Source organism: Suricata suricatta, chromosome 12 (genome assembly GCF_006229205.1).
Source record: "Suricata suricatta isolate VVHF042 chromosome 12, meerkat_22Aug2017_6uvM2_HiC, whole genome shotgun sequence".
Lineage (NCBI taxonomy): Eukaryota > Metazoa > Chordata > Mammalia > Carnivora > Herpestidae > Suricata > Suricata suricatta.
The window spans coordinates 59,813,859-59,827,312 of record NC_043711.1 but is presented as its reverse complement, the minus strand read 5'-3'; the positions used below and the strand labels follow the sequence as shown (position 1 = coordinate 59,827,312).

Below are 13,454 nucleotides of genomic sequence, written 5' to 3'. Positions count from 1 at the left end.
GGCTGGTGACGAGCCTGTGCTGCCTGCAGGAAGGATAAATGCAGTGGGCAGGGGAGATAAAGGCTGAAGATGCTGTCGGGTCAGTTCTGGGAGGCTTTAAATGTCAGCACAAGGAACCTGGACCAGGATGAACCCCACTGTCATGAGGTTCTTGGCTCAGAGAGGACCACCACAGACTGGAAAACATGAGGCCCATGGAGACACAGCTCAGTAAGGTCTGGAATAGGGAAGTCAGCACTAATAGGAATAGAGGGGAAAAACATGATGAACAACATCACAAGACCTTTCTATACTTAAAAAATATTTGTAGTCATTTCAAAAACATTCAGAGAAGTACAGAAAATTGTGGGAGACACCAAAATACCCACTGCTGGTACTAAAAAATAAAGCATTCAATTTCACTAAAGCTTGGGCTGTCATCCCTTATCCTGACCCCTCTTCCAGAGGTAACCACACAATTCCTACTCAGGTTCGTTTCTGCACTTCCACTGGAGGGAAAAGCAGCAGTACAAACTCCTGATCCAGCCTGCTCAGATTCAATTCTGACTCTGTGCAAGACAAAAAGAGTGCCCACACAGTTTTGAAAATACTCAGCCATCACATGGTACAGGGGCTGGGTCATCAGAGAAGACACTGTCCTCGAGCTGGGACTGGAGAACCCCCACCCACCAGGCTTTAACCCCTACGCTGGTGGACTATGGGGTCAAGGCCACTGCTGCAAGGGGAGTGCCTCGGCAATGGCTAACTGAATGGCAGCTCTGATGGGCTCTGCCTCAGGAGAGTACAGTAATAATACGGACCGCCTAAGTACTGTGCTTCACTCTACTGGCTGGCTCGTTATGCACCTGCTGGCCACTCTCGCTAGTACATGCAAATCTATCTGTAGACCATTACCTTACTCCACACAAGAGATGCAAATACTGAGACAATACTTTTTTCTCCTCCACTGTTTTCAATACATTATAATTCAGGTGTAAGTGCATTTTGGAAATATAACATTTCCTTTTAAACTAAAACTAAATCTATAAAAGAATTTTACAGTCAGAAAGGACCTTCGCATTCATATATTTCTACAGCAATTTCTTCATTGAAACATGTTTAAAATGTCAGCCTTAAGGGGTTGATTTCAACACATTGTACATATACCCTGAGCTTATACAATGTTGTATATCAGTTATATCTCAATAAAGCTGGGGAAAAAGCAGATGGGGAAATGGACTTACACAGAGTAAGGTCCTGCTTTAGATCAAGCAGCAGCTGCAGGCCAGGGCTAGACACTCATGTCCCTACTCCAGCTGAAGGCTGTCTCCATTTTCACGAAAGAAATACCCTATCAAAGAGACAACAAGCCTTCTTTTTGCACAGGGGTAGGGGAAGAATTTGTTTCCCAAATCAGTGTTAGAAAGGGTTATCCCCTCTCAGACTAATAAAATAATTCCACTGACTTTGTTAGGTGTAATTTCACTGGATAAAGAGCATTACGTTAAAGAGTGACAGTAAATCTGTTGGGGTTTATAAAAATAACACCCTGGCTGTCACATTTCTCAACGGAACCTCTGACAGCTACCACAGAGCTGTTCTCACAGTAAGAAATTCTCAACCAATGTGTAAGTAAGGGAAAACAGGCTTTGTTCACTTAGATTAAAGTTCTTTTCTATCGGACCATGTGGTCACACCAGTTATTCAGCACATACACCTGTCTCAGCCAACAGGAGGAAATGCAGACAGTTATTTTCTCCTTCAAGGTGATTTTAAAGTTATTTGCCTGAAAAGCAAAACAAACAAAAACTTTATACATACCACTCCAATTTTTAGCCATCTTGAACATATTAGCAGCTCTGGTATACATTTCACAAGCCTCTTCTATTTTTGTGTTTCCTCTGAGAAAAATTTAAAAACGATGTTAAGTTTTACTGTAGCAACCATCCACATCTCTAATTCACCCTCCCTCAAATAATAAGCATTTAATGAATGCTTACTATGTGCTAGCCAAGTATTCTAGAATTTTAATAGCTGCTCAAATGGTACGCTCCTATTATCCCTATTTTCCAAATCAGGAAACGGAGGCACAGAAAATTAAATTTTAACTAGCCCAATGTCACACAACAAGAATGTCACAGAACTGAGACTCAAATACATATCTGGCTGATCTCAGAGCCTATAACCTTAACCAGAGTCCTTCCCATACACAGACACTGTAGTTTTGGATCAAGTGGAGAAATCACAAGAACATTATTCAAATGGGATTAAATTTGAAGGATAAATTTTTACCCTGTTAATTTTGAAGAGTTTAGCACTACGCTTATTCAGACTTAAAAAAACAAAACAAAACATACAAACAAACAAAAAAAAAACGGAAGCCAGAGCATAAAAGAAAGTGCCATGCTGTTTGACTGCTATATTACCAGCGCTGGCAGGAAATGAGCCTTTCTCCAACATGGAAGGGGCCTCTGGGTCCAGCCGCTCACCCCATGTGTAAATGCATTTTATAACATCTTGAGAGGAAGAAACTCTACAGCTGCTTGAATACATACTGTTCTGGAAAGTTCTTCAGTAAACAGTTGATTCCACTCAGGGACACCTCCTGCTGCAGACATTTCTTCTCACATAAAGGCAAAAATAAACCTCTGTAACCTGCATCAGGGTTTTCTATTTCGACCTTGTTCTTACTAAGCTAAACTAAGCCCCCTCTATAAATGATGTCTCTACCTTGTCTATCTACATTAAAAACATAAGTAACCAGAGAATGAAGACAAAGCACTCTGTGCAATGCACATGAGAACTCCGAGTAGTTTAGGACATAAGGACAAGAAGAAAGGGGAGGTCAAGGCTGACCCTTAGAGAGTGGCACAATCTGAACAAGAGTGAGCACATACACATATGCTAGAAACTCTAATAGGCTCTGAGCTCCCGCAGAGGGACAGAGAGCTCTGTGTCAATACATGTCTCAGAGCAGTACACTGAGGCCGAAGTGTGATTCACACCTTAGGCAGTAACTACTAACTGTCTTACCCCAAGCAGTTCTTTAACTTCTTTGGGCCTCCAATTTTTGTAAGGGTAAACAGCGGATAATATAATCTATACTTGTGGGTTAATTTTTTTTAATTTTTAATGTTTATTTATTTTTGAGAGAGAGAGAGAGAGAGGGGCAGAGAGGAAGAAGGAGACAAAGAACCCGAAGCAGGCTCCAGGCTCCTAGCTGTCAGAGCCTGACACAGGGCTCAAACCCATGAACCAGGAGATCATGACCTGAGCTGAAGTTGGATGCTTAACCAACTGAGCCACCCAGGGGCCCAATACTTGTGGGTTATTATAAAGATCAAAAGGAATAATCCATATATAGTTGCCAATGCAGGGCCTGACCCAGAGTAGGTACTCAATCAGTATGATTATTGTAATTAGATGCATGTACTGAAGGCACAAAAACTTTTGGGAATATCTATACAAATAAAGGACCTGTCTGATAAGGGACTTATATCTGAAATATGTAAAGAACTCTTACAACTCAAAAATAAAAGATACAAGTAACTCAATTAAAAAATAGGTGAAGATCTATTAGACATTTCTTCAAAGAAGGCACACAAATAGCCAATAAGCACATGAAAGAATGGTCAATATCATTAGCCATCTGGGAAATGCAAATCAAAACCACAAATGAGATCCCACTTGACACCCACTAGGATGGCTAGAATCAAAAGACAGATAAGAATAATTTGTTAGAGGAAGGTGTATAGAAACTGGACCCCTCCTATACAGCTGGTACAAATGTAGCATGGCACAGCCACTGTTAGTTTGGCAGTTGCTCAAAAGGTTAAACATAGTTACTGTATGAGCCAGCAACTCTGCTCCTTGGCACACATTCAAGAAAAATAAAAACACTATGTCCAAACAAAAACTTGTATACAAACGTTCACATTCACTGCAGCATTACTGTAACTGCCAAACAGTTGGAACAACCTAAATGTCCGTCTACTGACGAAAAGATAAATAAAATGTGGTCTACACATTCAACAGCTATTGGACAATAAAAAGGAATGAAGTGCTGACACATGCTGCAGTACTGATAAGCTTGAAAACATCATGCTAAGTGAGAGAAGGCAGTCACATACATGAGCATATTGTAGGGTATCTAGGATAGGCAAATCTATAGAGACAGAAAACAGTGTGGTGGTTGCCTAGAGTGTTGAAGAAAAACAAGGAGGGACAAGGAGGGTAGAGTTTCTTTTTGTGGCAATGAGGATATTCTAAAATTTATTGTTAGGATGGTTGCACAGCTTTGTAACTATGCTATAAACTATTGAACTGGACACTTTAAATAGGTGAATTATATGGTATGTGAATTATATTTAAAGCTGTACCACTTCCTTCCCCCAACGGAAAAAAAAATCCTAAAAACCCTTTTGGCAGCTATGTCACACAGCAAATGACAGGATGGTGACAAGCCACATCAAAAATGTAGTGTCAGAATAAGCAAAGCTTTCTTTCAATCACAACCTCAAGTTCCTTTTTCTCAACTTCAAATTTACATATTAAAAAAAGCCAATTAAGCTAATTACCCTAAAGGAAAATTCCTAACCTTAGTTTTCAATTTTTAGCCATAGCTCCTTGGAGTTAACAAAGGCTTGACACTTTCTTATTTTTCTAGAGTGTACCAGGAGTTTTGCACTGTAATTATAGTTCAATCATTCTTATTAAAGGTTTCCAAATAAAACCAGCTTAATTAAAATGTACTTTATCCTATTATTTTCAGAGACAGATTCAGCTAGGAATAATAGAACGCCCACATTATGCTAGGTTTTATGTTCAGTACTACAGCATGTATCAGCATGACATATGCTATGTTATTTTCTTTATTACAAATACCATTAAGGATGCTAACTCCATTTGACAGAAGAGAAAACTGTATTTGGAGATCAAGGGCTGGCCCAAGGTCATCCATCCAAAGTCAGTGGTGGACCTGACATCCAATATCAAATTCAGTGATCATTATAAAAATAATGAATATATTTTTATAAAGACTTCAGACTCTCATCTCTCCTAAAACAGAATCACAAGAAGTATACTCATTTTAAAAGTACCAGAGAAACTCATTTGTCATAAATACAACATGATTTTAACAACTCATGAAAAAAAATGTACTTTTGAAATCACTCCAAATGCCTACTATGTTCTATGCATGTGAAAGTTAATTTTTATAAGTTTAAAGGACAAACATTCAGAATTCATTCAAATAATTCAAATGATTGTTATCCTGGGCCCCTACATGTGAAGTACAAGATCCTTGAAAAGAGAAACAAGTTTCTATGAGGGGATCTACATTATGAAGTGATAAAATTTAAGTACATGGCACTGAATTAACATGAAGAAAAGCTAGCTTGAAGCAAATTTAACTATTTTTGGAGATTATGCTATCCTGAATTTGAAAAAGAAAATGCTTTCTCTATCATTAAAGAAAACAGTGACTAGCCAGATTAAGAACCACTACCACCATTACCTCCACCACCATCATCAATCACCTTCGCCACCTCCACCACTATCATCACCATTACCTTCACCACCACCACTACCACCATTATTAACACCTCCACCACTACATTACCATCACCTCTACCACCATCACCACGAGCACCACCATTACCAACACCTCCATCATCAACTCCACCACTACCACCACCACTTCGACCACCATCATCACCAGCACCTCCACCATCACCTCCAACTACACCACCTTCATCACCACATCACCAACACAACTACCACCACCATCACCTCCATCCTCCCCACCATGCAGCCCCAGCTGACCTCTCAATTCCAGAAGCAAGACTGACTCCTCCTCTTCTTGATTATGCTTATTCAGGAGACATTCACTGAGATCAGTATATGTCAGAAAAATCTAAGAAAAGAATGTTCTTGGCCAAGAGAAGATCAGAATGCTAAGGAAAAAATATTTAACCTCAGGGCTGGAAAAGATTTGAAAGTGCCCATCCACCTTCCATGTTCCACTGAAGAAACGTGGTCAGGGCCACAACATGTCCTACTGGTGAATCGCAGGGCTGCAATCCCATCCTGTTTGTTTCCATTCAGATGCTGGGGCACGGCGGGGGGGAGGGGGGGCAACTACAGTACATCCTCTTCTAAGACTGTGGGTGGGAAGAGGGGGACATTAAAGTAGAATCATGAGGACTAATGGCACACACATCATGAGATGTACCCAAAAGCAAAGGAGGCAACTGCTGAGGTACAAATAAAGCTGCTTCTAAAATCACAAAATACCAGAGTAGAAGTATCATAAAAGGTGATAACTGATAGTGCTGTGATAACGTGAAGGCAGAACTAAATTCAACCCTATCATCAGAGTATCCGAGGGGATGTCAAACTATGCCAAAGGATTGCAAACAGGGACCTCTGGGGGGAAGCCCCACCAACCAGGACAAGACCTTATTTTCCACTATGAGCAACATTACTTTAGCCCGGAGGCTGACCCAGGACACACACCAGCACAGGGCCTGGCACACAGGCCTCAATAACCATGCTGACTGCTCAGTGTCTGGATGGAAGAAACTATCCACACTAGTTTTTTTTAAAGTGTTCCCGTATATTATTCAAAACAATAAGCAAATACAGAAAGCATCCAGAAAAGGAGAAAAAATTTAAAATCTCTTTAAAATATGTTTACCATTAATGGAAACACTGTTTCTCTACTCACAACACTTTTTTTTTTTCCACAACACTTCTAACATCAAACCTGTGGGGTTTTCCACACCAAGCAATTTTCTAGTTCCCTGCAGCCATCAGCTGGGTGTCCCCACAATTCAATTCAATTGTGACACCACCCAGTTACTGCAGACCCCACAAGTTAAGGGCCTAACAACATAAGACTGCCCCCACTTCAGACACCAATCACAAGCAGGGAGTCCTCAAAATACTCATCACTAACTTAGCTACAAATCAGGGGTTCCCACAACCCCCTCCTCAAGTCTGATTAATTTGCTAGAACTCAGGGAAACTATTTATGATCACAAATGACATAACTCAGAAGTAGCTAAATGGAGAGATGTATCCGGTGAGGTATGTAGGCAGGGGTGCAAGGGGGATCCACACCAGCTTCAGGGGCACCACCTCCCAAAACCTCCACATGCTCACCACCCCAGAAGCTCTCTAAATCCATCATTTAGGGTTCTGTTAAGGCTCCATACACAAGGCATGACTGATCACTGATTAACTCAGTCCCCAACCCTTCTCCCCTCCTGGGAGGCTTATGGGTGGGGCCAAAAGTTCCAACCCTCTAATCACATGGTGAGTTCCTCTGACAACCAGCCTGCTTACTGAAGCAAACCGGAACCCACCAACAGTCACCTCATTAGCATACACTTTAGATGAAATTAGCATATACTTTGGTTGAAAGGCACTTATTAGCATCCAGAAGACGCTTCCCTCACCCTCACCACTCAGGATCCCACAAGCGCTTTCCTGTGCCAGGAACCAAGGATGAAGAACAAATATCTATTTCTTATTATATCACAACATCACATTCACATAGAACTATTTATTCTATTTTTTACCTCCCATAAGCAACTTATTTTTACCCACACTTCATTTCTATAATCTCCAGATTCTAAAAACTTGTTTTCCTAGATAAATACAGCCCTTACAAGATTAATTTACTAAGTAATATATTTCTAAACAGTCCGACTTTTTTCATGTGATGCAGGAAGTAGAGGTATCTGCAGCTGGGAGAAGCACTTCATCAAACCACCGTGAACTCTTACCCCTCAAATGCCTATAAAACCACTAGATTGAGGTCCTTTGTTTTTTCACAGACCAGTAATAGGAGGAGTAGTGACAAGGACACAGGCTTTGGACAAAGTCAGATTATAGGAACGCTGTCATTTATTAGATGGGTCCTGCCAGCAAAGAACAGGCAGCTGCTCCTGGGCCTCAGAGAAATTCCACCAGAGCAGCAAGTGGAAGGTGGGCGCGAGGTCCACACCTTCACCACTGATGCAGCCTCAGTGCCCTCCTCGGACACTGGATTCCGTTTTCTGAGAACTTTTTACTTTAAAAATAATCATGGATTCTCAGACACAGGAAACAATCTGAGACATTTAAGGAAGGTCTGATAGAAGTATCATTTCCTGAAATGAAGTATGCAAGAACATGTAGAGCAAAGAAAGTTGGCCTTGATTTTGGTAACAGTCCCAGCGTCTGGATTTGATATGGAGAGTCACCTTTATTACAGAAGGGAGAATGTATCTTTGGATCTATTAATAAAACAAATCAAGATACTTAAATATCCAAGAAAACAAGAAACAGTAATTGTTGGATAAACTCAGAAATGACATGCACAACATGACTTGCCACGAGAAGTTTTTTATATTTAATTCCAACCTTTATAAAAATCAATCTTCAAACTGAATCTCAATCTGGAAGAAACACTGATGAGACTTGTAAACCCTTACAGGATCACGGTTAGTGCCTAAATACCAACTTGTCCTCACATCCCCCAAACCCAGACACATCAACAAGGAGCAGATACAACCACCTGTAATCCATACCAACCACAAAATTAGAGGAGACAGAATTCAACAAGATGAAGAAATAAAAGATCGGAGAACTAATAACCCCCAACTAGCCAAGCCAGTGATATTGCTCCTGCTGGATGTCCGGAGGAAATGCATGGACACGAGGGGGTGCGGCAGGATCCAGTAGCAAGGAAGGGCTGCTCAGAGTGGGGGAACATGGAGGCCAGGTGGAGACCCGGAGGGCCAGAGCCCTGGACCTGAGGAACTGGAGGGGAACTTGGCTAGAAATGGCCCTGCTTCTGGGGGAGGGAGGAGCAGATCCATGGAAGCTCAGTAGTGAAGGGAAAGACAGCAAGTGGTGGAAATAGGCTAAGGGTCTTAGAAAACAAAGGAGTGTCACAGCACTGGGAGTCACATCAAGCCCCTGCTCACCCCTCCCTGATACTCTTCATCAATCAAAAGTCCTTAATGGTATCAACAGCAGAGAGTGTTCAAACTAAGCAACCCATGAAATCACCCAAACCCCTCATCTCTCGTCACAGAAACACATGCTGACATAAGACCAAGAAACTCCAACAGTATAAACAGAAAAAGGCAAGCAGTATCTACACAAAGCTATAATCTAAGAAATAAGAATAAAAACTTTGCAGCTGACAAAAATGTTCTCCCAAAACTATCCCAAGGCAAAGAAAAATAATCGCATATAACTTAAATATTATTAAACAAACATTTATAGATATGAAACTGCATCACAGTTCAGAAATTCAAAACTCAGAATGCAAGAGCATGCAGGGGACCACAATATGCCACCTCAAAATAAACATTTTGGTATAAGGAAAATGAGAATGGAGGAAAATGAGAACAGCAGATACAGAAAAACACTTTCTCAGAGCTTCCCCTATCTGACTAAACGCAGAAACTTCTAAGGAATGGGGACTGCCATAAACCCCTCTCCGGGGAAAGTTTTATGGTCTTGAAGCAGGTGGAAAATTGATAAGGAGTCAGGCCTGCACCAACAAACCTTACTCCTTTGTTCCCTGGTCTGCTGCTCTTGGAAGCCTAAAACCCTTTGTCTTGACAGTTTTCTAACAAACGCACTGTTTCTTCCTCTCTTTTCTTTTTTTTTTATAGTTTATTTAAATGCACTGTTTCTGTTGAGAAGCTAAAAGCCCAAGTTCAAACCACCCTTTTGAGCTACCCGTCGCACCTGTTCAATACACTATTTTTTCTTGTTAGTCTATCTTCTAACTTATAGGGTCCTAGCTGGAGAACCCAGTGGAGTAGAGAAAAAAGGTGAAGTTCTTCCTTCCCTGCATGCACAAAAAAATAAGATCATGAACTCCTGCTTCAAATCCTAGAAATTCTAGAAGGAAAGAAAGAAAAAGACCAAATCATCTCAGAAATAAAATCTTGGCTAGAACATACCTATAGAGAGAAGAGTCTACTGACACCCAGGAGAAAAATAAAAACAGCCATGAGAATGGAAATGAAACAGGGAAGGAAAAAGATCCAAGAAAAAGTGATAGGATAAAGCAAAGAGCCAATATGTGTGTAACTGGAGTCCTGAAAATGGAAGTAAAATATATCAAAACATTGAAACAATACTTAGAACTACAATTTCAGAAAATTTAAAGGAAACAAAAGATCTGAATCAAAATACTAAAAAGGCCTACCATGTTCTGGGAAAACTGACCCAGAATGGTCTTCTCTGAAACACATATAATAACACTATTAGATTTCATAAATAATGAAAAGCTCCAGCTTTCCAGGCAAAGTCACTGACAAAATTAAGAAAATCAGGTTAATTTTAATCAGACATCAATAGCAACATGCAAAACAAGACAACATACAAAGCAAAACAGGGAACATTTTTGAACAAACTCAAGGGAAAAAAAGTGTGAACCAAAGATTACACAGCCAGGCAAGCCAACAATTAAGTACCAGCGATAGAAGCAAGAACTTAAGGAATATCACACTGGCTTCCATCTAGGAGATAACTAGGGAACCTTAGTACAAATGCTGGTGGTGGTGGCACTGAATATGTTTTATTACAGATCTAAGACAAAAAAATAGAGACAGAATAGAAAAATAATACGGCAACATCTGTTCCCACAAAGTACAAACAACTGAACTCTGTCCTCCCACACACATACCACTGGACAAAGGGGAAAATTTAGAACAGGCTCAGTGATTGGCACAGTAATGGGTGTCTTCCACAGCAAACAAACTCTAGATGCCTACTGGAGCTAAGGGTATTGAAAACGATTCATAGTATAAATGTTACCAGTAGAACAAAAATACAAAATTCCCTAAGTAAAAAGCAAAGAAATCACATGAAGAAAAGACTGCAAATAAAATATTACACATAATAAATATAACAAAGCAAGAAGACAGAATTAAAAACCAATCATAAACCAGCCATACCGATAACATAAATGGACTGAAGAGTTTTAGATTTTCTCAGGAAAACAAAAGCCAATACAACATTGTGTGCTCAACATGAGAGATACAACTAAAATAAAGCTATTCTGGAAGGTTTAAGAATAGAGATGTTCAAAAGTATACCACATACATCAACCAACTTTTGTTTGACTTGTTCCAACAACAAATAACCCCCAAATCTCCAAAAGCTTATTTCTCACTCACATTTTACCTGTTATTGCAGGTTGAGGATGCTGGTTCTTTCTCCATGTGTTGTGTCTCTCTATTCTAGAATGTAGCTCTCAGGTGTACTCTTATGACAGAGAAAAGCCATGGCAGAAGCAAGGGATGGCCCCTGCAGCTTCTGCTCAGGTAGAGTGTGCATCCCTCTTGTGCTTGCTCCTCCCTCAGTCAAAGTCAGCCAAGGGCCAGGACAGACTCAGTGGGGAGGGGAAGTGCACTTTGCCCACAGCCCAGAGCCCAGCAGCACAGGTCACACGGCACCAGGCAGAATGTACAATCCTCTTACATAATACAGTCTTAAAGCAGGCAAATACAAATAAGAAAACAAGGATTGCTACTCCAGTATCAAACAAGGCAGAATTTGACATAAAAAATATCAAAAGAAATCCACTTGTTAATGCTAAAGATACAATTTGTAATGCAATTATAGTAGTTGTGAACACCTGTGTACCAAAACATAGTAGCCACCTTTATAAAGCAGAAACTACAAGAGATCCAAGACAGAAATGCACTTATAAAAGGAGACATGACTATACTCCTTTTAGTCCAAAGCACATCTGTGGACAAAAAATAAACACAAATGTGAAAGGCCTTGATGACATAATCAATACCTAGATTTTTCAGGATCTCTATCAAGTCATACATTCATGAGAACATCCAATTTCTTCACAAGTGTGCATGGACCATTCATAAACACCAATCATATATCAGGTGGGAAAGAAAACCTCAGTAAGTTCTCTGATTATAATGAAATAAATGAGAATGAGAGAATATATGGTGAGCACTGCAAAAATGCAAACAGAATATGGCCAATCTAGAAAGACTTTGTAATTTGATACATAAACTGTAACTTGGTACTAAAATTAGTAAACATTTATAAATTAACAGTAATATAGCTTCATGTAGCTTAATAAGCATTCTGATACCCCAGTCAATCCTTATAATTCTGAAAAGCAGATTCTTTCCCTTTGCCCATTTGAAAGCTAAGAAAAACAGAAACTCCAGGAATGATTTTCTGGGCTAGGGTCACCACACTAGTAGACAGAACCTGAGCCTAGGTTTGGTCTTCCTATATGTAATAATACAGAATACATTATTATAGCTGGTATGTATGTTATAATTATACAACATGTAGGTCTATTTCTTATATTCTAAAATAATAAATCTGTAAGAAATGTACATATGTATTTCATATTACTATACTACTTGTCTCTAGGTAAATCTACGCTTAATGATTTTTCTTGTTTTTTTTTTTGAAGTTCAATCTGTACTTGAGTATCTATTATAACTGAGGGAGTCCTAAATGCTTTACAAATGCTATCATGTGTCCTCACTATATTCTGGCAAACGTTAAACACAATCTATGTAGAAATAAAGCTAAGTGAAGAATACTGATAATTAATGGCCTACAATGTTTAAGAAATATTCCCAACATTCAAAAACAGCTAGGAAATTATAGACTCATAATTGCTTCAAGATAACCCAGTAGGATCTCTCATTAAATTTACTTTGACACTGCCAAACTTATGACTCTTTATAAGCTTTACAGCTGGGCAACATTCAAAAGCAGAAGAAGACAGCATTAACCATGCAGAACTCCTTCTGACTTTCATTCTTAAGCAGCCATTCCGTTTCATGTGTACTGTGCTGGCTATCCCCAATCTGGCCTCTGGCTAATAAGACGGAGAAGACAGCAAGAGATGCCTTAGCAACTCAAAACTACTTTACTATCATGCTCAGGCCAGTTTAAGACCTCACTCGTAGTTCCTTCAGATTCTACATTTGGGTGGCTCAGTCGGTTAAGTGTCCGACTTCGACTCAGGTCATGATCTCACAGTTCATGGGTTCGAGCCCCGCATCAGGCTCTGTGCTGACAGACAGGGGCCTGTCTTCGGATCCTGTGACTCCTTCTCTCTCTGACCCTCCCCTGCTCATGCTCTCTCTCTCAAAAATAAATTTTAAAAAAACATTAAAAAAATTAATAAAAAAAGATTCTACATTTGAATTTGAAATTAACTACAAAATTCAATAGCTCACCCCTGGGAACAAATTGAAAACACTCTTTTGGCAGTAGTTTTGCTAAACTGTGGTAAGCCCTTCAAAAGGAGTAAGTTCTAATTCAATTCCACAACTACAAAAACACACTATTGTTTAAAAAGCAGTCAAGCAGAAAAGCAGAACACCGATACTGGGTATTCTGTGATGGTTGCACTCCTTAGGAACACCTTGCAGACAAGCATGGGACGTGTGCCTTGTACACAGAATATA

At 39.8% G+C, this 13,454-nt stretch overlaps 1 protein-coding gene across 2 annotated transcripts in view; it reads right to left on the bottom strand.

The window, feature by feature from the left end:
- Window positions 1-13,454, bottom strand: part of NAPB (NSF attachment protein beta) — a 37,273-nt gene that overhangs the window by 20,799 nt on the left and 3,020 nt on the right. For both annotated transcript variants that reach the window (XM_029917455.1, XM_029917456.1), the window contains exon 2: window positions 1,801-1,880. In XM_029917455.1, the coding sequence (XP_029773315.1) occupies window positions 1,801-1,880 (80 nt within the window). The remainder of the gene's footprint in view (window positions 1-1,800; window positions 1,881-13,454) is intronic.